At 39.4% G+C, this 25,479-nt stretch overlaps 1 protein-coding gene across 5 annotated transcripts in view; it reads left to right on the top strand.

Moving 5' to 3' along the window:
* The first annotated feature begins 8,028 nt into the window (after positions 1–8,028).
* toy (twin of eyeless) overlaps positions 8,029–25,479 on the top strand; it is a 32,775-nt gene continuing 15,324 nt past the window's right edge. For 2 of the 5 annotated variants that reach the window (XM_066290493.1, XM_066290490.1), the window contains exons 1-4: positions 8,029–8,342; positions 15,929–16,071; positions 20,350–20,575; positions 20,635–20,815. In XM_066290493.1, the coding sequence (XP_066146590.1) occupies positions 16,059–16,071; positions 20,350–20,575; positions 20,635–20,815 (420 nt within the window). In that variant the 5' untranslated portion in view covers positions 8,029–8,342; positions 15,929–16,058. Of the gene's footprint in view, positions 8,343–15,928; positions 16,072–20,349; positions 20,576–20,622; positions 20,816–25,479 lie in introns of all 5 variants that reach the window. The other 3 variants (XM_066290492.1, XM_066290488.1, XM_066290489.1) reach the window with 2 other exon arrangements.

The raw sequence follows: 25,479 nt of genomic DNA, 5'->3' as shown, positions 1-25,479 counted from the left end.
AATCAAACGTGCCGCCGCTGACGTTCGCCGTGGGGGTCAAACGCAGGTATTTTCACTCGAGATGAGGAATATAATCCGGGAGATCAATTAAAGAAAGTCCGAGGGAGGTCCCTTCCTAATTACCATGAAATCTACTTACAAAAGGAGTGAAATGGACGAATCTGCCTTGAAAGCTTGTTACTGGGTGGTAAACTGCGGTCAGTTATGGTTTACCTACTTAGAAATTCTTATTTAAAATCCACCAGTTGGTTCCTAAGCTTGCAAACACCTTTTAAAGAAGGTGCTAAACCTTTAGCAGGTTTGTTTAAGGTTGTTGACTTGGCATAGTCAACAAATATTTTGTAGCTTTGATGCTTCATCAACTGATTTAGGCTCAAGAAGGGGTGCAGGGTTCCCAGTAAAACGACTCATTGTCAATAGTAAATTAAAGTTCTTTTGGGTCACTGTGCGCCCTCTTAACACCAAGAAATATGGTATGCACGGTATCCCGTTGTAAATGTTATTTTATGAAAGGTGCTGATTACACGAAACCTTAAATAGGCGTTGAAATATCAGAGGTATGTCTTGAATAAATTCATTAGCTGCTTAAACATTTTTTCAAAATAGAAATTAAAGAGTTATGGAGGGGAGTGTATATGGACGGCACCCTGTACTATGCGATGGAAGTTATAGAATTAAGTACTTAAATGTACCTTAATATTCAACATTTATGCCTAGTTTTTATAATCAAGATCTCAGAAAGTGTTTGATACAAAAAATCAATCCGGCAACACAGGAACCCTCATTTGATCTCAATCAGCCGTCGTCACATCTTCTCAAACTTTCTTGAAAATTGTGAGGTCGACCCCCTATTCATCTCACTTAGTCGCCCCTAGCTGCTATGAATTCTCAATTCTTTTAAGACGTCGGCAGATTCATTAGGCCTGCTGACCTGATCACGTTGCGAGTTATTGATATAATGAATTTGACGTAGACGCTACACAATCCAACAACGCAGCGCCGCTGATTTAACTGTCAGGTCTTGTCAGTTCTGCTTCGACGTTGCCAAACCGCGATTTAAGTCCCGAGTTTCCAATTTTTCCACGGTATTAGCCCGGCAATCGATTGATGCTCGTTTTGATAAATGGTGCGTTAACCATATCATTATCTTCCCACTTGTAATGCGTATTTCCGAAAATTAACTCGCAAAATTATAACAAAACAATAATAAAACAAATTTGCAATATTGTTGCGTGAATTTCATACAATTTCCTATTTATGACTTCGTGTGTGTTTATCAAGTTAATTAAATTTCATGGGTTGTGTGCAGTTGAAGCTTGCCTACTTTTTCCTCATTTGTATACCTAGTCAAAATGAGTTGTTTCATTTTGTTAGTTTTTATAATTAAATTCGAATAAAATATACAGGATTTGTTTGACTTTAGTGGACGCACATAATGAAATTACTTTTAATATTTAATTATCTCCCGATTAAAGACCGTTCTACGGGCACGTAAGGAGGGACCACCAGCCATCTCGCGCTCTCTTTGATTGTTATACCAAGCAAGTCGAAAGAAACTCTACATCTCGATAAAAAGGGGCGATCCATCATATTCTCAGAGAAGGGAACAGCCTTAATGAATCGACAGCCGCCCGGTACATTTAGCCATGTTAAGATAATGAGAAAAATATTGTTAAATATAACATAATTGCTTGATCCCCAATTTAGTTTTGGTGTCAGTGACAGGCGATGTTATCTTGGGACTGTCCATAAGCCGTTTAATGGGGACAAAATCTGGGTTGTATCAACCAAAAAATCTGATCCCATTTTTGGCTCTAGAAAAGCGTAGCAATTTTTAAATTTTTAACCCACACGGGCGTTTTTTTTCCCCAACGACAACAAAGCTCTTTGTTCACCGAGAGAATATTGAAATATCTGCAAAAGGGGGAGAATAAAGGAAAGATACAATAATATAAAACCCTGTTTGAAATGAAGTCTCGTATTGTTGACATTATTTTCATTTCTAAGTAATATTTTCCCGTGGAACAAAAGTTTTTTGTTTCGAGCTTTGGCTAGACATGAAAGCCCATGCATTATGAGGAGTAAGATTGGAAGCACAAGTCGAAATAAGTAACAATAAAACAAGTCACCCAAAAAAAAAGGAAAATAAAATATCGGTATCCATATCTGGGAAGAAAAAGGTCGGCATAATAATACGAAGATATAAGTCGAGCCAATCTTTTCTAAACCCCGAAGCCACAATATTGGCTCGGCTCGATACCTGTGTTTCCTCTAAGCCTCGTAATGTAAAAAGCTGGTCCTTTCTTAAGCTTACTACAATTTTTATTCTTCTACAAGGAACTTTTAAGACTCAAAGGCACCGACTATTATTCGTAGTTCATATAAGATAATATAACTTTTTTACAGACACATAGGCAATGATGGTTATCTAGTATTTCTCGCACACATTAAAGGGACCGCCGATAGGGTTTTTTTGTTACATTTTTTTGGTCCTAGGTATAAGGGAAGATCCTGTAGGAGGGCGACGTTTCTTCAGACGCAGCATCTAATTTACATCTGGAGCACATTGCGACCAGAATCCATGGCGAAAACTACCGACAGTCGAATCGCTAACACGCTCTATATTTTACGTGTGGAGTGAGGGGGAGGCGGGGGTCTACGAAGTTTTCTACAAATTTTCAAATTTATAAACAGGCAGGGGCGCACCAGGCAGAGATCTGGCTAGGGCAACTACGGGAGAAACGCCCGACAATTTTTTGTTTTTAAATTGAAACTTCTCCCAAGATCGGCCTACCTCCAATGTGATTTTGTAGGGTGAAATGTCGTTTGCAAATCCGGAATTTTGCTTACTAATTATAGCACGAATTGCGGCGCGCTAGGCAGGAGTTCAGCTCTGTGACTTACACGGGAAATAATCAATGGACTTTTTAACCATCCACCTTCAGAAACATAAGTTTTTCTGCTGTTTTTTGCCCCACGTTGAATGGGCGCTCCTCGTCTATTTGACTGCAGCTATGAATGACAAGGCCTGATAATACTTCCCAGTTTCATAATATGCCCGTTTGAAAAGTAATACCGCTTCTAGATGCTCGAAAGAATATGAACAGTCAGCATCCTTTCATCCTCTGTGCCGACTTTGATCGCCACCATCATCAGAAGAAAGCTACCGACTTTTGCCTCATCCAAGCACAAATTACAACGGAGTGTACTATTGAAAATTATCGCTCTATTCAACGATTTTGTATCACACATTTTTCGAATCTAATCGAGATTGGTGGTCATTAGCAGATTAGATGACACTTCTTGCCATAATGGATGTTTGATTTTTTATTTATGAGAAGGTGTATCTCTGAGACCATGCGGAGGTCCAAGAGGGCAATTAAGAGCCGGCGACAAATCGACAGGAGTAATCCAATTAAGCCATTGCGAATTCGTCCCAGTGTCCACATGTTTGTGTACCAATTCAATAATGACGGTGTAATAGATCTTGTTAATATCGATCATGAATAGACGTAAGAGTGCATGACCCAAACTGTTAGCCCCTTATTTGTTGCGTAATCAAGATCGGCGTAACTTGGGGTCCGACACCCCAACCGGAGGGATTCTTTTGTGTTGACATTATTCGCAACGAATCATTTTCTATTGCCTTAATGAATAGGGGCGATTTTATCATCGCGCATAAGTATCGAAGGCAAATTTTAATGCTGTTACACTTAATCTTGTTTCGATGATCGGACGTCATGCATACTAAGTGGATGTGTGTCTTTCTCTTCTGCGTCGATGTCACTAATCCAACGGATACAAATAACGTCGTCAATTAAAAGAAAAGTATCTTTGTATTTGGACAGATACCAATCTAGATCGCCCGCAAAAGAAAAAGCCCATGAATGAAGCTCAAAGGAGCGCCGTATCAAACAGACCGTTTATCTCGGACATCGATCTATGCCAAATTAATTTGTATAATTGAAAACATGTACAGCCAAGTGAATATCGACTTACTTACACGCTGTACGACCAGTAAACCACCGAAATTCACTATGGATGGCTATGGGTGGCCCAACATAGTATCCTCTTACAGTAACTGTAAACGCATTTTTCACATTCGGCAACATGAAGAGCAAAACATCGGGCCAATAAGGGTATTGATGGCATACAGCGGCAGCTTACCTTTGATAGCTATCTCAGGTTAAAATGGGTTTTATGCAGTCTATTGTGAGCATTGTGCCAAAAGTAATTGCCGGTAACAGTGAAAGACTTCTTTTAAAATACTCCTAATCATCACAGAGCACAATGAAAGAGGTCTCAATCGGGGGGGACAGACGCTACCGAGGGGAGGATCACGACGTAATATTGTTATTGCTGCATTAGAAAAATGTGCAAAATTGCACCTAAAAGCGTTATCCCTCACATTTGTTTTGATCTCATTTAAGTTTGCCATCGCTGGCGGCATCTTCTTCCCAACTTTGCCCCCATTCCTGATATCAATCTCTCGAAATTTCAGGAAGACAATCGAGTTTAAAATAAGTGAAGCATGTCGGATTTTAATTTACTTACTTAATATATGAGGCTCTAGCCATTTGCTCTATATCTGCCGCATTTAAAATCACGTGGCACCTAAATTAGTTTTTGATTGAGTTACGCTATTTCGTAAATTATGTTAATCCTCTCTTCTTATTATGCACATACGAGCTCGTTTATTCGTTGGTCTCTTGAAAACAGAAATCGACACCCGCTCCAAATACCTACATCTTGATAGGTCCGTACCCCCTTCACATAAGTTGACAAAAGACAGGTGAAATTGAATCTTTTTATATCTCGGCTTCGATACGAGCGACCAGGTAATTTTATACGTCGTTATCCAGTGTTAAAATCTGCCTGCCACGTATAAACGTCAATAAGTTGATGGCTTTTTTCGGCGCCCATGGGCGTATACGAAAATCACCCTCGAGGTACCACCCTTCCGAGGTTTTATGCACCCGTAGAGTGAGCAAGAGAAGACGTTCAGGCGAGTAGCTAAAGAGATCTCTATAGCCTTTAGCATTAAAGATTCAACACCTTAATCTCGATTTCGTCCCGCAGTAAAATAACCTTCCGAATTCTGTATTTATTAAGATGCCACATCTTTAATTTTCAATTTTGTCGCTTTAAACCGCCATTTGCCACCATACTTCTGACTCAACCATAACGTCAGCTGCCCAGCGGCATATAACCATTCTTTTCTGATGCATGCTTGTACGTTGATAGAAAAAAAGACAGCGTACGTCTCAACTTCATCCAGGGCCTGCAGTTGTCTACTGAGGGTCGCATGATCAATGTCATAGCTGTCACCTTCGTCCAAGTCGGTACAATAAACGAGGACGATTCCGTAGGTCTTGATGAATTTTAACATTGGCCAGTGGTGGCAAATGAGAATATTACCGGCAAAAGCCGCAATTCGTCTTATCCGGAGCGACACAAATTCCCGTCGAAGAACGGCTACGTTTAAAAAAATGTTTTAAGAAGGATTGATAATGGATTTGGGTTGATGTTCGAACCAATTCCAAGAAATTAAAAAAAAAAAAAAGAAAAGAATTTCAATCGGACGTCGCGACGAAAGCCTAATAAATCATGGTGATCTAGCTGCAACGGATGGTCATTTAAAGGCTAGAAATTGGGTCAGACAATAAAACCAGTGTTCAATCCACAAGATGACGTTCATTTATACAATTTCAGAAGAAAACATGTGGCGATATTGAAAGAAACCGTCAGTTGATTTCTTTCACATATCAAAATCGAGTTTGCAGCCTATACAGATCAAAGTTGATGAGTACTACTTCAGGGATGGTTTTTGTAAAATGGTAAGAACCTCCTTGATGAAAAATTTGCTTCGCTTTTGCGGTGAAGAAATTTCCGACAGTAAGAACGTGCAGGGATACATTCCTGGACACCTGCGAGGTCCTTAAGGATACAGTGGACTTTGAGGCAGGAAGAAAATTTCTTAAGAATTAGCCTGTGGAGGCTCTTACAAAAATCCATATCAGTCACATGAAAATCATTAAACTAAAACTGTAATTATTTCCTCATATAAGCAACTGTACATGTATTCCTACTAGGTTTCGAGATCGTTTCATTAACCATCGGATAAAGTTATTCTGTATATACTGAACCCACGTAGGCACCGCAAATAAGGTTCTAGAGCCCTGCAAATGTAGCTTAAGCTACATTGCAGATTACACAGGCGTGTGGTAGTGTATCATGCAAATTTTCATAACGTATAATGTAATTTTCAGATATGGGAAAGAAACTGCATTAAAAGAACGTCACCCAGATGCGGTTTTTCCAACTTTGCCATTCTTTGAATAATTTTCAAAACTGAATAATTCTTAGTAACAAGAATTGTATCCATTGACTTCCAACAGGAACCAATTTTCCTAAACTTCAAATTTCCTTTGTCTCTTCAAAAGCGTCGAAAAATACCTTTCTTCTACAGAAGTTGTTGGGTATTGAAAGTAATTGCACGTCTTAGGAATTCATGGAAGGTTCCTTGCTCAGTTTTTGAGATACGAATTGTTGAAAAAATGTTATAAATATTATCTATGCGGTTCCGACCGTTATCGAGAAAAGGTCAAGGAGGTCCCCGCAGACTAAGTGAATGCTTAAGAATTGCACTCATCAGAAATGTCCATTTTAAAGAATGTTAGAAAACTCGCGAGTTAGTTAGTTGGGCCGTTTTAAAGAAGTCTGAGGTGATTTCAGCTGGTGAGTCGTATGCGTTGGGTGCTTTAAATTGGTATGTTTAACCTTTGTTTACGTCCATGGCCAAAACTAGGAAAAATATACCAATTTTGAAGTGGCAAATGCCAGCCAAACTGACGCCGAAGTCGCTTCTAGTTGACCTTTAGAAGTTTTAATGTGCGCATACAGTTCCGACGATTGTTGTTCACGACAGTTCATGGCAGTTTCATTGGTCCTAAAACATGGAAGCGACATCGTCTTTTCCATCATTCATCATCATTTTGTGAAACTTCTTTGGATTCGACCGCCATAAAGTCGAGCGTTTTTGCCCCAAAGTTTTTGAGAAACACGACGTTCGTGATTTATGAGTTTTTTCAATATTACCTAAGCTCTGTATGTACGTCCGAAAACAAGGTATTCACTGTAGAATTTCTATGAATTAAATATGTCAGAAAATAATCGAACTTAACTAAATCTGGTTGGAAGGAAGGAAGAAAATAACCGGCACATACATGTTTTGGAGCCAAATTGTTACATTAGTGCTGTCAAGTTTAACTGCACAACTTAATGATACAGTTAAAAGCACGATAACAAATTCGGCTCCCACAGTTGTAAAACTGAGCAAAAATGTGAACTTGAACGCACCGAACTACAATATGGCACTCCCCAAGTAAACTGTACGGGCAGGCTGACACAAAACTGTGATTTTTTCTGTTGGCGAAACGTCGTGAAGTTTCAGGCGTCGGGACGGAAGTGTCGCCGCCGCGACATCAGCGTCGGAACGTTGGAAAAGCGTCGCGCTCGAATGCGCCGTCGTGGCGATACGTTCGAACAATGGCGCCGCTCCCTCGGCCAATCGAATTCACAGATTTACGCGACCATTCAGGCGAAAGTAACACTCGATTCCCTCGGTACGCCTCTTGATTGCATTTTACTAGTTTTCAACACCTTTAGCCCAGAAATCACCCATATTATGGTCAAATGGTCAATCTTCAGTCTTTGTCGGGACACCGAAGGCAGTGGCGCTTTGCACCAAGACCGTCTTTTCCTATAGTAGACCTCAAACAGTGACAAATGACATTGTTCTACAGTTGTTTTAATAGAAGACAAAACTGACATGTGTCAAAAGAGTTGGGCCTTGTGCATCCGGTATCTCGGAGAATTGTAAGAGTGCTGTAGCTGTGGCTTTAGCTGTCCGTGACTGTTCGATGTGGGCGTGTCCATTTTTAAGGCCCTCCCTTGTGTACCTAGGATGAAGTCACCCTTGAACAACAGACTGACATGATGGTAAAGCCAGTCTTCTGTACACTTCGCGTGGCTCAGCAGCATAAGTTTCATCGGGGCTGATCTTGGGGACACGTGCTTGACTAGGCCGAAAGATCATTCGAGCAAACGCGAAATTAAATTCGTCAAATCAAGCGGAATTGGTGCACGCCCGCGATTTAATCAAGTATAGTTCGCGCTGGCCGGATGCGTTTTCCTTTTGTTTTCCCGCCGCGGTAATTCGAATTTTAGCCACAGAAGAAACTAACTTTCCGACGGTGGCTTCGACGTTTTTGTGCCACCCTGTATGATGATGGTTGATTGGTCTAAATGGAGCGTAGTCCGTTTTTAGATTGGCCCGAGAGGTACATATTATTGTTTAAGACCTAATACAGCAATTACATGTGAGGTATATGACATTAACGTACTATTATACTGCAAGTTAACATACGAGAGGTGTCATAAATAGTGCGAAAAATATCAGAGGTGAGGTGTTTCGTTTTTGAGATAGAAAATTTGATTACAATATTAACAGTTTATCCAGAATTGGCCGAATTTGAGAGCTTCCTAGGTTTTGAGGGGGAAAACCTATAGGGTGATTGATATACATTTACATCATCACTTCAAGCTTTTTTTTTATGCTTGCGTAAACTATCGCATAAACTTGTATCAACAACAATACACATTATATCATGGGAATCTTTATCATTCATACATTACGTTCCCAAAATTTCAAATAAATATTTCAAAAACCGTCAGAGTTGCGAAGGAAAATTATGTTTGTTTTTATAGTCTAAAAGTAAGTTATAAATAAAGCAGCAATTTCTGAGGTTCCAGTACTCGTTCGTTTTTGCAAAAAATCGAAATCAACCGACATCTCTTTTGCAAAATTGTCTTGAGGTGTATATAAATTCGCATCTGAGTGACGTCGTCGTATACAATTTTTCTTATAAGGGTGGACAATTACAAAAAAAACTTAAATGAAAAAAATCTGCGTAGCAAATATCCTGTTGACATCATCTGGGAAAAGTTCATCTCTTCAATTTTCAAAATTTCGAAAATTGTAATTGCGAATGAGTAACGTCACTTTGAAAGTCTTTCCTAAATTAAAAAAAATCATAAAAAATAGTGACGGCGTTGAATCAATTTAGATTCAAGTGATGTCACATCAAAATAATTAATTTTTTCGCGTTTTCCAAAATTGGGTGAAAATTTGGGAAAATTCGCATCTGCATGACATCTTTAACGATACTGTATAAACCTTGGTTTCGTACGTAATAAAAAACCAATCTTGATTAGATGTGATTGAAGAGTATTCTACAGTAATCCCAAAAGAATGTCATGCCAAATCTAGGAAAAACCTATTTATTTGTACTAAATTTATGTGGAGACCATATAGAAGCTTCAAGAGGCGTTTTAAAGAATTTTACAAGGAAATTTAAGTAAATAAGGGAGAAAAATTTGTGCGATCTTCACCCGTTCTCAAGACAACCGCAGTTTTTTCAAATATTTAAATCCTGCTTTTTGATGTTGCCGCGTTATATCCAATGAAGATGAGAGAAAAGAAATTTGGCCTCAAAGTCTTGGAAAAGTTGATATTCTGCACATGAAAAAAGTGAAAATCCTGAATTGGGCTCGAAGAGAAATGTGAGCAATTCAAACCCAAACTCTTGAATTTCATACGTCCGTGCATGCCTCATGTCCTCTAGGTTTAACTGGAATTGTCAGGTCTTTTTTATGATATCAATCAGAATTTTCTTCTCAAATCAAAACTAGATTTAGGACAATTTGTAACCCCTTAATCACTTGTTAAGGCATACCAATCATCTTTTGCATTCTGGATATCTGGAACTGATGTTTGAAAAAATATCCGGGTTAATTTCACAATTTCTCTTTAATCTTAGTTTGAGTTATTGTAATTTCTCCTCCTTCATTTCTCCTCAGAACTAGATAACTTATTCGCATCGAGGAACTATGGGCAACTTCTTTAATTTATTAAGTTTATTCTGTTTTACTTCTGTTCTTTTAACTTAATTCAGGTTAGTTTTGTTTTTGTTGTTTTAAGTTAATTTGTGTCCACTTTGAAATATTTATGTTTTTCTAGTCGATTCGTTTTAATATTTTTTCTATTAATTTTGTTTTAGTTTCTTTTCACGTTTCTTTTACATTAGTTTATGTATCCTTAAGTCGTTTTTTTTATTTGATTTTTTTATAAGGTTAATGCTTGTTTTGCATATCTAAATGTGGCGATACAAATAATCAATTTTAGGGTTAGTCCAGGAGCATGAGGTTTTGTTTCTTTTCTTGCTAACTTTCATCGGACTGAATCCAGGTTAGTCCGCTTTTTTCAACCTTCTGATAGCTTTGCCAAAATTTTAAATCCACCTATTTTACACATAATTAACCGGGTTTCTTGTAACAAAAAAATCAATATTGAATTCGTTCAGGTGACTTTTAGTTGCCGCCTTTAAACACATTTTAGGTGGAGTTTCTGAACTTCAAAAGTTGTGAAAATAGTTCTCTAGTCAAGGTAAATTCAGGTTACTTGAAGTTTAATTTAGTCGGTTATCTGAAATAGTTAACCAATTACTTTTTGCTTGAAATCGAATATTCACAATACAACAAACCTCGTGGCATTTTCCCTTTTTAAGTTCGGGATGTTTTTTTCGGGAACTTAAAAATTCTTAAAAATATCTATATAGTGCATTTATTTTTAGGCTAGTTTAGGTTGCGCGCGCCTCTTTCTCTTATTAAGTTTAACCGTGTTTCGATGTCAAAAAACAATTATTATTGCAGGTTTTCGAGCAATGAATGGGTCGAGGGCCATTTGGGTTCCTTGTTTTAAGCTTCTTGTTAGTTGGCTTCCTTTAGCTCAAAAGTTACGAAAACTCCCCCTTTAATTCAGGTTAATTCTGTGTGTTTTGGTTATTTCGCGAACTAGTAATTAATCTTTACAATTTCGGTTTAAAAAGGATCTGATTTTTGGTTTATAATTCGAAGAGCCACTAACCGAAAATCGTTTTTTCACTTCCAGCTCCTCAGGCTCGTCCAAGATTTTGCAAAAAAAAAAAATAATAATAATAAAAAAGGTAAATTTTTCCAGATTTTTCAACTTCTCTGTTACTGTCTTCTTTGGCCGATTTTCATCGCTTACGGTTAATGTATCGATATCCCGGCAATTTTACCGAAAAGATAATTTCTATGGAAAAGGAGAGTCCAATTTGAGGCGTCGAAATTTATTGACATCTTGGAAACACTACGTCAGATAGAAAAGATAATTTTAGCATGACCGGATATGGACAAGTGATTGGGAAGGGGGAGGTAAAGTACACCGAAAAAAGGTCATTTTACTTTGTGCAACTACACGGGAAGGCGGGGAGTTCTAGTGGAAGTGGTGAAGTGGATGAACATTTGACGAGATTGATAGCAGCTCGGTGAGGGAAATTACCTGAAAACTACTTTTAAGTGATCCATTTGTTCAAAAACTTGGAACTTTATAGACGCAGTGAAAAGCCACTATCGACTACCTAATGACCAATAACGTCAAAATAATTGGATGCACATTTACAAATCGCCGTGTTCTCACAGTAATTAAACGAACATTACCTTGGTATTCAATAGAAATTCAGTGCTCCTTCTAGAGCTTAATTCCCATCCGTCGCGTTTCTTTCATCTTCAGCGGTCAAAGCCGCCATCCAGCGACTTCCATTCGGCCTTTTCCTTGACAACCTAAAAGTTACGTAATGTTACAATTTCATAACGGTTCGCAAAGCACCTAAAAGTCTCTCATAAAAGAAATACATCAGAAATCCTCGAGTTCTCCACTATGTAGACGAGTCGCCCGTACAATTTTCTTCTTACTCGTTTCATGTTTATTTGTCGTCTATAGCTGTGCGGGTACTTTACCCTTTTGCCTGCTGCCCTTTGATCTTCTCTGCCTCTCACAATTATATAAACGTACGTCGTTAAGTCTAAATCATTTCGAAAAAAACTTGACTCTTAATTATTTGTCGAGTGGTGCGTCAGTGCTTTGCCGATTTCTATGCCGACCAGAGGCGGTCTTTGAGTTTCGAGGGCTCGATCGATGACTGCATGGGTCCATTTAAAGCCCTTATTCTCATGACGCTTAGATTTAATTACGAAAACGGAAAACTAAACTTGCTAAATGTGGGAAAACCGGGTGGTGTTTGTCCCTGCCAGAAAGGCAGAATGCCAATTGATCGGGCAGTGCATCGTGATGCTAATTGACTTCCTGCTGCATTAGCAATATTATCTGCGTTAAATACACTCAAAGCTTATTCACTTCCTGCAACGACTGCAGATGTGGAACCATACGTATTACCCTTGTTGCGGGGTTGCAAAGCTTTTAACGAAATTTTCCACCACTCGATACGCCATTGGGCATCTCGATTACAACTAGAACAATGGCCACATGAGCCTAAGCATCTGAAGTTAAATTTCGTTAACGTATCGAAACTCAGGGTCGTCTCTGCGAGGAGGGAAAGTGTAGAATAACCGTTCAACGAAATGTTTCATCGCTCGGTACGCCACTGAGAAGTTCGATATCGGCCAGAAGAATTGCCAGACACTGCGGATTGTCAGGAAATTATTTTTCTTTAAAATACACACTACAAATTAAGGGCGTAACTGCAAGGGTTGCAAATGGGGAACCCTTGAAGGCGGCTTAAGTAAGAATTCAGAAAAAATCTGAGACATGAAATAATAAAATTTTGCGAACGAGGATTGGCAGGTTTGCGGCTTTCTAGGTGTGTTGAAAAATGGCTTTAAATACGCTGAAGATTGAGGCGTATCAAGTCCAGCCTCTCAGGAGTCAAATCTGCATCCATTTAGATATTAGATAGCAAATCGTCGTATTTAAATCTCTGGTAGTAAAAAACAGACCTTTTTTAAAAATGAGTTTGCGCATGCTTGTTGCCTGATACGTCGCCATAAATCTCTTAAATTGGCGCTTCAATTATGTCATAAACAGAGGCGTATCAAACCCAGTTTCAGAGCGGTCGCTTGTTTATTGAACTAAAACGTGCAGGTTAACTTTAGAAAAATATGGCCAACGGAATTTCTGGATTAGTTGCGGTCAATTTCTGGCTTCATATGTCTCTCTTAATTTCCGCAATTAGCACTTCAACTATGCAACAAACGCAGGCATATCCAATTCAGATAGTGGGCACTTGATGTAAATTAGGATGAGCAATAAATTAAATTTTAAACACGTCTCAGAGACGAAATGACCAAAATTTCGTGAAGTATTCGTGGATTTATCGCCTTGTACAGGGTGTTCCGGAATGATGTTCAGATCTTTTAACAAGGGAATCCGCTAGCAGTTTTAGGGGGGAGTTTTCGTATAAAATTTTTCAATTTGGGCGCTTCCTGGCGAGATATTGGAGTCTCAAAATAGCAGAAAATAAGGGTTTTTTCTTTTTTTTTTGTTTTTGAACCGTCACACTTAGAAATTTCAATTTTGGTACAAGTTATCAGCCAGTCGGACGCTATTGTGTGGTGGGAACTATTCTTCGACTCGCGTTTTCCGAGGGCGGCACCCAGCAACCCCTAATTTTATTTCTTCCAGAATTTTTTCCTGTAGCAACCGATTTCAACAGAACTTTTTTTTTAATATCACACATCCAACAGTTCACGTGGAACAAATAAAAATAGTTTTTCTTCCCTTATTAACCATTTTGCGCCACCGGTTGCTAATAAACACAATAGATGTTCGTCATACTGGTGCTTTCCTGACCTTTCGTTGTTTAACAAATCGCGATTGGATCTATTATTATAAAATATTTGTAAACAACTCACTGAGATATGAATATTGTCACATAAATTGATAGAATATGCATTCGACAGGATTGACTACAGTTATAGGAATAAGCATTGAGATCCGGCATTCCTTTCTGAAGGTTAGCGATATTTACATATTGGTTCGACCTCTCAGACCTAGACTACAGAGAGGTAAGACAGACGCAATCCGAATGATTTTGTTGACAACACTAACAGGCCACACATAAAAAACCGGTAACGAAAAGATGATTAACAGGGGAAGAAAAACTATTTTCACTTTTTTCCACGCAAAACTGTCCGTTGTGTGGAAAAATGTAATTTTTAAAGCAACGTCTACTATAAAAAAAAGGTTTTTTTGAAATTAACTATTGCGGAAACAAGTTTTGAACGAAAGCAAATTAGGGGTTGCTGATTCCCGCCCTCCGGAAGCACGAGTCAAAGAATAGACTCCACCACAAAACAGCGTTCGACTAGCTGATTATACATGCCGAAATTCAAATTTCTTAGTTTAACAGTTTTTAAGAAAAGAAAAAGAAGTCGTTATTTACCGCCCTTTTGAGATTCGAGCATTGGCACAGGACGGACCGATATTGGAAAATTTCATACGAAGATCCCCCTTTGAAATGGCTACTAGTATACCTTGTTCAAAGATTTAACCACCATTTCAGAACACCTTGCATTCGCAGTCATCTCCCTAATTGGCACTCTAGGTAGGCTATCAATAGGGGTGTGTCAAACTCAGATACTGAGTAGTATGCTAGGAAAACAGGAAATACAACATTGAGAAATATTCCTAGACGAAATAATCCCAATTTCCTGACGTACTTTTTATCCTGCGGCATTCTTAACATGGTACCAAAGCGATGCCTAAAATTAAGCTGTAACCAGTGGCGCACTAGACCCACACGCATAGTTCACTGCTTCAGCTATGAACCAAGTTAAATTTGGAGTCAGATTTTGAAAAAATCTAAGGACAAAATACGTTCCTGTACATCCTCAATTTTCCCCAGCGGTGGTGTTCAAATACGCCATAAAAAGTGGTGAACCAGGCACCAATTCACAGTCTGTTGCTCGTTTTAGCAAAAAATCTAACGAAGTTTCTCGACGAGGCTTCACCAACTTTTGGACTGAAATTTTATAGCGAAAAACGCAACCAACAGTAGCGTATCATCCCTGCATGGACAATGGCCACTATGGCATATTATTATATTAGTTCATACGAGAAATCAAACCACTCAAAATCATAAATCATTCATAAAACCTTCGTTGGCGTCAATCAGAGGTCCACAGCTACCACGCCGCTTATTCACCACACAAAAACGAAATAAAACAGGGAATGTTCTTGGTGATATATGAACATGAGTAGCAAGGTACCATGACTGGGCAATCTCCATTGTTCACGACGGGCGGCCAGTAACCACCGTAAAGGTAATGAAGACAAATTTTCGCCCCGGGTTTTCTTCTCTTTTTAGCCGCCCGCTGATTATGTTTGATTGCCAACGGACATCTGAATTAGAAACAATTGACTCGGTACTATCAAGATATCAAATACTTGCATTGATTGTAATTGATGGGCTAAGAGCCGCACTAACGACGCTCTCAGTTACGCCCAAGCTTTCAAAACGGTATTGTTTATGTTTAATTAAATTGTTGATGATGATGATGATGATTAAGAAGTGAAATGATCAGGTGATTGCAACCGCGACCTGTCACTACCACGCTTTGGTGGGTTTAATCATAAACCAGAAGCTTTATGGTTCAGAAATTTGCTAGGAAACGCTTCGTGGGAAGGAAAGCAACGTCACCTGCACAAAGCATAGAGCGTGTATTTCTGGCTGCCTAAGTCTGTGTGCTGTAGCTATTCACGACGTTGCCGTTTATAGCTGAGTGTCTTCTAACGTCCCCGCGGTTTGATAACAATAAATAAATAATGTAAATCGTATGTAGGAAATCAGATTTATACCGCCAAATAAGACGTAAACATAAATCCCAGCTCCGTTAGTGTCTAAGCTCCTTAAAACGACCAGTTTCTTATAACCCAAATCCGTTGGAAACGCGGCTGGGAAAGGTGCTGAAAGCGGATTAGAGATGTATATACTTCATCTTCTTATTGGATAAATTAATTAATTTTTAATAAACCATTTCGTTTCAGGTTTCTCTAAAAGTCCAACCTGGGAGCCACGTCCGGACCCGTCCCGACTCCGGGCGGGTTTTCACCAGTTATTTCAGCCGCAAAAACGCTTTCCCTACGGGAATCATCCTGTGCTGAGAGTCTTTGGAAAATGCCTCACAAAGGTCAGTAATCGTTGGAGTAGCACGTAATTAGTCGTCTCAATTTATGTTATCAGACCACAGGAAGAGTGTGCCGCACGAGGAGTATACTGCTTAACTACTCATTTTAATTTAACATAAATCTAATCTAAACTAGGTAATTTTATTCCAAAATTTATAGGAAATTTAAAAGTAAATCCTTTCCATGAATATCAAATTAAAGATGGTTTCCTTGTTTTTTGGAATTAACCTGAGGAATAGCCAGATTGCAGGTCAACAACGTGCATTGAAAACCTAAAATAAGAGATTTTAAAAATGTGTAAAAACATCCTGAATACACACACGTGCTTCGAAGACAACAAAAGAGCGCAGTGTTGCCGCTTTTCGCATTTGTCCGCAATTGACGAAATACCACTGCCAGTCGGAAAAGAATTAGTTGCCTGAATAGACTTGAAAATGTGACATACCAGGTCTTCAGGCGCACCCTAGACATAAGAACTTAACATGCGAAATTTATCTTCTTGAGCCCGCACGGAGAATCCAATTTAAAAAACTTTAATATCAACGCCATGGTACTCAGTACCAGCCATGGTTTCACATTTTTCTTCAAACATTTAATTAAAGCCATTTGGCTCAAAATACCTCGAAATGAAAAAAATGAATGTCCGGCGTAACCATCCGAAGCCACAATTGGTCAGTGATTTCTTTGAACAATTGTCGTAAATATGTTAAAAAATAATGTTAAAGTCTTTTGTTGTTGTTCACATACTTGTTTGGGTGAACATTAAATGTTGTTTAATTTATTTGCCTCCACTTTTTCTTTGTTGTATTCGAATAAAAGGTTAAATGAAAAAAGAGAAAGTTCATTCGACATGGAGTTTTGACGCATTTGTTGTTGGCGATTTTGTATTTGCCTAACTCCGACCTTGACTCTGACCAATCTTGACCTTGAACGGCTAATGCGGGACGCTCAAATTTTTGAAATTTGGATGCATTTTGAGCTGCAGCGGCTCTAGAAGATTAAAAAATTGCGGAATTATGATCGGTCTTGAGCACTACGGCCTCCATGTAAAAAAAATTTAATTGCATCATCCGTGCAGACGCAAAAAAATGAAAACCGATTTTTCACGTTAATCCCCTATGTCCAGGGTTGGCTTGGACACCCGGTATAAAATACCGCGCAAATATTTGATCCAGAAGAGAATGTCAGATTGAGCTTGACTGGACATTTTCATGTTTGACGGTCAGCCTCAATAATGACAGAATGAGTGACATATGCGACCCCAGATGACAGCGACTGCTGACAGTTCTAACATGTAAAATTAAATTGCCCGGTCAAATATCGGACGAGTAAACTATATTTTCTTAATCAGACACGTTGCAGTCCCATTTTCTAATTACGTGGATAGTTAAATGTCAGATTTCCTCTTTCCTGATTACCCTTTGGAGGTTTGGAGGCACAGGGGGCAATTGCAGCTTTCAAAAACAATGATACAATGGTTCGTTGTCGGTTAAGAAAGTCGACTTTTTTAGACATGCTGTCGGGTGTAAAAACAGCATACTGGGTTTCTTCGAAACTACCTGAAGGAAACGCTTTAACTTTCCTCATATGTCTTCAAGGAAGAGGTACCTCTTCAGGGGCACAACCGGACAAAGATTCTAAAACTCGCGTTTCCAGGACAGACAGAATTATATCAAGAAGTCTCACTAAAAAGCAGTTAAGCATTGAAAATGTGCCTTTATTAATGCTTGTATCACTTGAAAACTCAGAAAGATGAGTGCAGAAATGTCTAGGTTTAAACTCGAAAATTGCATGATGTAGTGGGTATTCCGTATAAATATTTGTTTTGAATCTGTTAGGGTAAAAATAAAGTGGGGTAGCTCGCCTTAAAATGAGGAACAAAATATTATGTTTTCAAGTGACGTGGTGCTTAAAACTTGTTCTTTGATTGGTTCCCTCAACCCCCCACTCCCTCCACACGGCAGAGTCTTAGTTGTGTTTAATCAGTAGTACCCATGTGTTCGGTCCGATGGTAGGACCCAATGTACATTGAGGGTAGAGAATCAAAATTTGTGATACTGCTTGAGCGACCAGATTTAACCATAATTAATAATAGCCACCATGTCAAGGTATTTGGCGAGCTACTATCACCATCTAAATCTGACAAGTTTTGCTACCTCTGCGTTTGCGAGAAACTGGACAGATGAACTACGATAAACTGCGATGAAAATTTCTTCACGCCTTTCATCAGCGAAGTTGTCCAGTTCTTGGTGAGGTGAATGACGGAATGAACGTCGAGGTGCCCAGCGAGGGGTGATATTTCGCAATGTTTCACCGTTAGGCGTAGGTTAGAAATACGCAGTCGGAGTAGCTAGAAAATAGAACTTTCCTCCTACGTTTGGACAAAAACAGCACTTTTTTTCTTTGAGAAGGAGAGAATTTTTATTCCCTAGGGAGAAAAATACTTTGGCTCTTGCGGGGCAAGAGGGACCTCCTTAGAAAGTGAAAGATCTTTCCTTCCTAGAGAGCAATAGTGTTGCCGTCCTAATTTCCTTCTCTGACGAGTAAAAGTTCTTTCCTCCCTAGAGAGCAAAAGTGCTGTTTCCTTTCCCCTAATTATGAAGGAGAGTTACGTTTTCTATGGAGGAACCAGAGAAGCTGTTTTTTTTTTGTTTATAAGTGGTAATTTGAGGTTAAAATGCTGCGAGCATTAGAAGTATAAATTTCGGGTTTCAAAGCCGCGTATAAAACAATCGGGAACAAGCTGTCGCCATCTTCCGCTTAAAGAGGCCTTTGCAAGCGTTCACGTCTGGCTACGTCCTCAATTCTCCATGTAATGTTAAGGTTAATGCAATTTGAGACGCGGGCTGCGCCAACCTCCGGTTACCGAGTCAACAAAGAAACGCCATTTTCGCCAGTTCGGTTTGTAGGGAGATAAATTGAGTTGTAAATTTCTGCCCTTTTATTCGGCCCTAATCAAGCGTTTATAGAAAATAATGACCGAATGGAAAAAAGGGCCCTGACCACCGAACTCCTTTAGAAAAGTCAATTAGTCGAGTAATTTTCCTGCTTTTTAGCAGCGGGATCGGTCCTTGATCGAGAACCGCAGCAGCATTCGATCGAGATGCCGTGCCCTGTGTATTAACTGGATCGTTACAGGAAGGGGTGAATGGGAAAAACTTCAGTTAACTGCTGCTGCTTGATTAAAGACCGCAGCCCTATACAATAATTGGGGGGTGCGATTAAGCGGGTTAACCACTCAAAAGGACAAGGACTTGACAAATCAGCAGTCCTTTCAAACCGACAACTAATAATAACAGCGTGATGATGATGATGTGAGAAGAGAAGCGGGAGAGAATCTATTTTCGAAAATGCATGCAGTCGCGTCACTTTATAAAGAGGATTTCCCGGATTTGATAAAAGCTAACATTTAGGTGCGTTATAATCCTTAATGCATTAGGGAAAATGGAAGTTGCCTGCTTGCATTAGGGATATTCAGTGGGCCCTCGTACAACGGATGTAGCGAAGTTGTTAACTACTGTTAGTACGCGCCATATGCTCATGCTTAACGTCCTGTTGTTAACCCAATTTGTTTCCTGACGAACCGAGTTTCAGAATACAATTTTTGCCACGTTAGAGATACTATAGCTCAACTTTTTTTTTTTAATCTAAAACGCCTTAAACCATACATCCAAAATAAAGATGTCCAGCATGGGGACCTCGTAAACACAGAGTTGATTAGATGGAAGAAAAGTTGCGTATTCCAGAGCGCAGTTTCCGGATGCATCTGGATCTGCAAAGTTATTGCTTTTTTCGTAATGTCCAGGAAAAAAAACGAAATTTTCGATTTAATTTTTAAATTTTTCCTCGACCCGCGATGAAAGACGTAAGTGAAAACTAAAGGCACTTCAACATGACGGTCTCGGTTTCACTGCACGCTCTTTCGTTTGCCAGGAGTCACCATCAATATGTTTCCTAAATCCGGGCCTGATAGGTTTTTATCCATTTTAAGACAATTTTTTTTATTAACGCCAATTTCTTCAACTATGGAAGAACAGTCAAAAATCGTCTCGAGCCATTGTTCTCACTTTCGCATTTTCACGCAAGAATGAACCATTTTTTTTTGACGAAGTGGCAGAAACCAGAAGATTTTTTTAAACATTTTTTTAAATCAAATTTGAATTACGATGCAATCCACGACCCGTTGACCCCACTGGTCAGTTGTAATCAGCAGATTTATCAGCTTTTACCTTGACTTACTGCCATGAAACGAATGTATTGTGCACCTCTGTTGTTTTCAGAAGAAGATCTCATGCACCACTCTATGAGCCAGAATGCAATTTTCGGGTGTTCAGCAGCTGGTCACAGTGGAATCAACCAATTGGGAGGCGTTTACGTCAACGGTAGGCCCTTGCCTGACTCCACCAGGCAGAAGATCGTAGAATTGGCCCATTCCGGAGCGCGGCCCTGCGACATCTCCCGCATCCTTCAAGTCTCTAATGGGTGCGTCTCCAAGATACTCGGAAGGTAACTATTGCTCCCCAGGTTTAAAATCCAATTGACAACTCCTGGAGGTTCGATTGCAGGTACTACGAGACGGGATCGATCAAACCCAGGGCCATTGGGGGTTCCAAGCCGAGGGTGGCCACTCAGCCGGTGGTGCAGAAAATCGCCGATTTCAAGAGGGAGTGCCCTTCGATATTCGCGTGGGAAATCCGGGACAGGCTGCTCAGCGAAGGCGTCTGTAACAACGACAACATTCCTAGCGTAAGTACCTAAAGCTAGAAATATTAAGGAGGGGGCCCAAATAGCAAATATTTACAAAACAAAGGACGAAAGGAGGCTTTGCTCGGGTAAATCGGAACGTCGCAAAAATCTTTGGGGAGCAGACTGTAGTCATGGCAACCGCTGAAGCAGGAAAAGGGCGAGAACGACGGAATGTTGGGGATCATAAAAATAAGCGGGGATTAAGGGAAATTGTAAAATTTTACGTGGATGAACGGAACTGAAAAGCTTCGCACATTATATGTTTTCTAATTTACGTCAAGCGACGAAAGATTTTTCGGATATTCAGTGTTTGTGCATGTTATGCATTCGCTTTAGTGTTTATAATCCACTTTAGAGTGCCGTTTTGTAGCCACTTTTGAGGTCATGATCATGAAACCTAGGACGCTCCATCTAAGGGGGCCACATATCGTCTTTAAAGTTTTAGTTCGATAGATTGCTTCCATAGCGAAATTCCCTGAAATGTTTTTGTTTTTTTTTTTAAGCGAAAACTGAAAAACAAAATTACCCCCGAAAACTTATGATTTTTGGGAATTTTTTTCAGTTTTTTATGGGTCCAAATAGGTCCCTTGCGTCATGAGAAACACACTATTTTCACATATAAAAAAGCTCTAGTGGTCGAGACACCACAAAGGCGTACTTGAAGTTTGGAAAATCCGTCAAAATACGTACGAGATACGGCCATAATCACGAAGCCGAATGTGAGCGAATGAACGGGCAACAATGCGACATTAATTTTTTCTTATAATTATTGTCATGGAGACGTGATTTCCCTCTAGATCTTTTCTCTCAAGGCGCCCAGTCCTGTTTCCCTGGTATCCAAAGATTCCCAAGAGTCCATCGATGACACAAAGAATCATGGAGGCATGTAAGAACATTTTCAATAGTTCAATTTGATTCTCCTCTCTTTTTATGCAATTTCTTCTCCCCCTCCGATGTGGATTAACAATGCAGGCTCATCGCCACCAACCCCGTCGCTTTTTTTCCATATGCCGAACATAATAGGAAGACTAGTTACGTATTCAACGTGATATTCATGCGTGAATCCGAGCAGAAACTGTAGGGCCCATCCCTTTAATCAAAAACCCTAAATAATACCGCAGAATACAATGCGTTCACGTTGGCCGTCACCTGGCGCCCAATTTACTTGATAATAACTTGATGCATCCCGCCCTATTGTGATAAAAACAAACGGCGGCCCAACGGTCCAATGGCGGCCCTTTATCGGCCGCCATTTTATTATTCATTTGTCCTGAACATCCCTCGTTGCCAGTTTAATCCGCGAAGCTCCGCTGACAGGGAATAGGGATGATTTTTTTCGGACAAGGTTACCGTCTATGATCAAATAATTGTACTAAAATCAAAAGTTGTTTGTACTAAATTTAATTCTACGTAACTTTTTCGCATAGAGCTGTAACTATGTTAGTCGAATAATAAATATGAGTTAAAGATCGTTTTTCGTACAATTTCCTCCTGAGTTCCAACCCTTGGACAAGGGAAAATCCGCCATGACGAGTGTATCGGAACGCATTGCGTATCGCACGTCGTATCGATGAGCGGACGCACGCATGCGTGAAATTTTCCTATCATCGGTCCATGTAGGGGTGAACGGTAAAATTAATTATTGAATATGAATTTTGGGAGGGTTTAGACTGCGTTTTAACGGCGAAATCTTCACCGGATTTGGTCAGCCCACTTTTTGGCATTATATTTTGAAATAGAGAGAACAAATCGCATAATGCATAAACTAGATATTCCGTGAAATTGATGATTACTGCCACATAGACACCGGCAACGTGACAGAGTATGATTACAGTCACATCGTCCCTTGTTGCCGTTGTCAGAGAAATGAATTTTCGTTGCGAAATCGCACTCGACCGCATAACAGCTGGTTCGGAAAAGTATTACTTTTCGCACTTGTTAGATGAATAACTAATATTTCCTTCAAGTCTTACTCGAATCTACATTTTTGAATTAGTAACACTTTCCACGCTAGACAGTTCATCTTTTAAAAGTTTGAAAAGTTTCAAAAAATTCGGACAATTTGTAAGCTTAACACGCTATCTCTAAACGTCTATCTCTCTCTTGTCCACTATAATTCCAATAAACCTGTCTTCGTCCAACCTATTAAGTTCGCGACATTGATGGCTCAAAAAAACATTCCGAATAGGATGTTGCTAATAGCGAAAATGCACAATTTCGTTCTCGAGGAACATGTTTTTTTTCGGATAAAAAAAATTCTACAAGAAACAACTTCTAGATACAGGGTGATGCATCGCCAGACCGACCATAAAAAAATTCATGCAAATTTTAAGTCCATTTAACATTATCTTCCTCTTTCGTTTAAGGACAACATCGTATGAAACTTTTTTGAAGGTCATTTTATGAGGGATTCGCACGTATAATATGAAAAATGTTCTTCGCATCGTTTTTGAGATATTTTGAAAAAATTTCTAAAATCCGCAAACTTAAAACGCCGCCCCTGTTTTTTCTTCAATTAAACCATGAGGAGCAAAATAGTGTTATTTAATAGTGTTAGTAAGCCATAAACATTCCTAATTCTATTTCTAAATTAGTAAATGTTCAATTAATCCCAAATGCTTCCAATGTAGTACCATTCAATCATGTTTACTTCCTCTGCTACTATGCAGGACGCTCTTTAAAGAAATTTGAATAAAGATAGAATCGTTTTGACAAAACTCATTTATATAATGCCGCTGTGGATAATGAGGTGACGGTTGCTGGTGGTTTAATTGAGGAATATATCATGGCGGCATTATAACTTCGCAGATTTTAGAAAAGTTTCTTCCAGAATATCTCGCAAATGGTGTGAAGAACATTTTTCACATTTTACATGTAAGTCCCTCATAAAAGGAGCTTGAAAAAAGTCTAATACAATTTTGCCCTTAATCGACGAGGGAGCATAGTATTACATGGTATTGAAATTTACATGGGTTTTCCTATGGTCGGTCCGGCGATGCAGCACCTCTATAAAAAAAAAATTAATTTGAAAAAACTGGGTTTATTTGCTTTTGACCCTCTATTCGAATATATATTTTTAAGATATTCATGCCCATATTCCTCATAGATCCCCCAGCTTTAGTTCCATAAGCCCTGCTTTAGTTTAAGTGTGGCTTAAACTGACAGTTTAGCGTGTAGAAGTGTAGCTAGGCTTAGGGCCAAGCTCGGCTTGTGGGCTTATAGAGAATACGAATACGAGGGTTAGTGCTACTCTCGAATGCCAGATCTTCAAAGACTCATCAATGTCTGGAATACCGAAGAAAAAATACTTAAGAAAATTTCCCGTAACGCTACTTCCTTCCTTCATGCCATAATCCACATAATTTTGACTCGTTTAGAGCATGGTCCTCGTGATATACTGAAGATTATTCGGATGCCATTCTCGACATACAAGAGAATCCCAATGAAAAAAGTTCGCCCAAAATGACTTCATTATTGACCCATCGTCATGAGCCTGACTCGATATTCAGTTGAACCCCCTCAACATCCGGTACACCTAATTCCCTTCATAATAGACCAAACCACACCACTTTAATACCATAAGTGGTGTCTTTATTCGCAAAATGGGTCCCATCTAAATCTCCAGATAATATTTAACCGCAAAACCCATCGAGGATGCCCTCACCTGGCGCAGTCTCATGGGAGGGTTCGTTATATTAGTTGCAACAATAAGTTTCTCTATAAAGGGCTAAGAAAATGGGAACAAAAGGCGAACGGAAACATGGCAATATCTATCGAAAACTCCATCTCCGGACAAAGCAAATATAAAATAACTTTTCCGATTTTTTTTCTCGGGCATCCGATGAGAAGAGCTGGTCATCTAGCAGCGTCGAAACGGCCCTATTTACAGGCATTCTCCTCCTTACATTGGCATTTCCTGTTCACATCCGACTGAACTCGAATTGTTCGACCTATCATGGGCCCACTCTCCACTGTTTCCACTATCTTTTATCCTCGATTCGATTATTTACGTGAAGGTTAAGGGTCGGATTAGTTCCAAAGTGTTTCTTGCCGGATATGTAGGTTTTCGAACTTTGGCCCGAAATTTTGCGTCGCTTTCCTAATCCTCCAGGCGAAGCTATACGATGCACTTCAGTCATCCTGCACCCTAAAGGGTTGATTGTTGTTTGCATTAAACATCAGTGTCCGGTTACATGGGCTCCTGTGTTAAGCACTTGAAAGTCTTTCTATATCTGTTTCAGTAGCAAAACTCCCCTTGCTGAATTTAAACCGATTTGCCTTAACATTAAATATTCAAAATCATTAAAATCCCAACGTATCATTACCATTACGGGCTTTTGTCCCTTGTGGCCGGAAAGAAAATAGCTCTCCTTTACCTAAAGCAAATCATAGTGGCTTTATAAATTGGACAATTTAATACACAATAATTCGACCGCGGCTTAGGAGGAGGAATTTCTTTCGGGTTCGTTTTGAAATTCGCATTATTATCGAACTATACCCCCTCTGATGGGCTCTGCCCGGCTATTTCACATATGACCGCACCCGAATTGTGACACACGCTTAACTGATCTCATTCAAAAAGTTTCACGAACCCCGAACGCCCTTTACCCTTCATACGGGGGGTAGGAAAATGTTTTTCTACTTCGTCCCTTGTATCATGTAGA

This window comes from Euwallacea fornicatus, chromosome 15 (assembly GCF_040115645.1).
Source record: "Euwallacea fornicatus isolate EFF26 chromosome 15, ASM4011564v1, whole genome shotgun sequence".
NCBI classification, from domain to species: domain Eukaryota; kingdom Metazoa; phylum Arthropoda; class Insecta; order Coleoptera; family Curculionidae; genus Euwallacea; species Euwallacea fornicatus.
The sequence above is the reverse complement of the archived record's forward strand: the minus strand, read 5'-3'. Positions and strand labels throughout refer to the sequence as shown.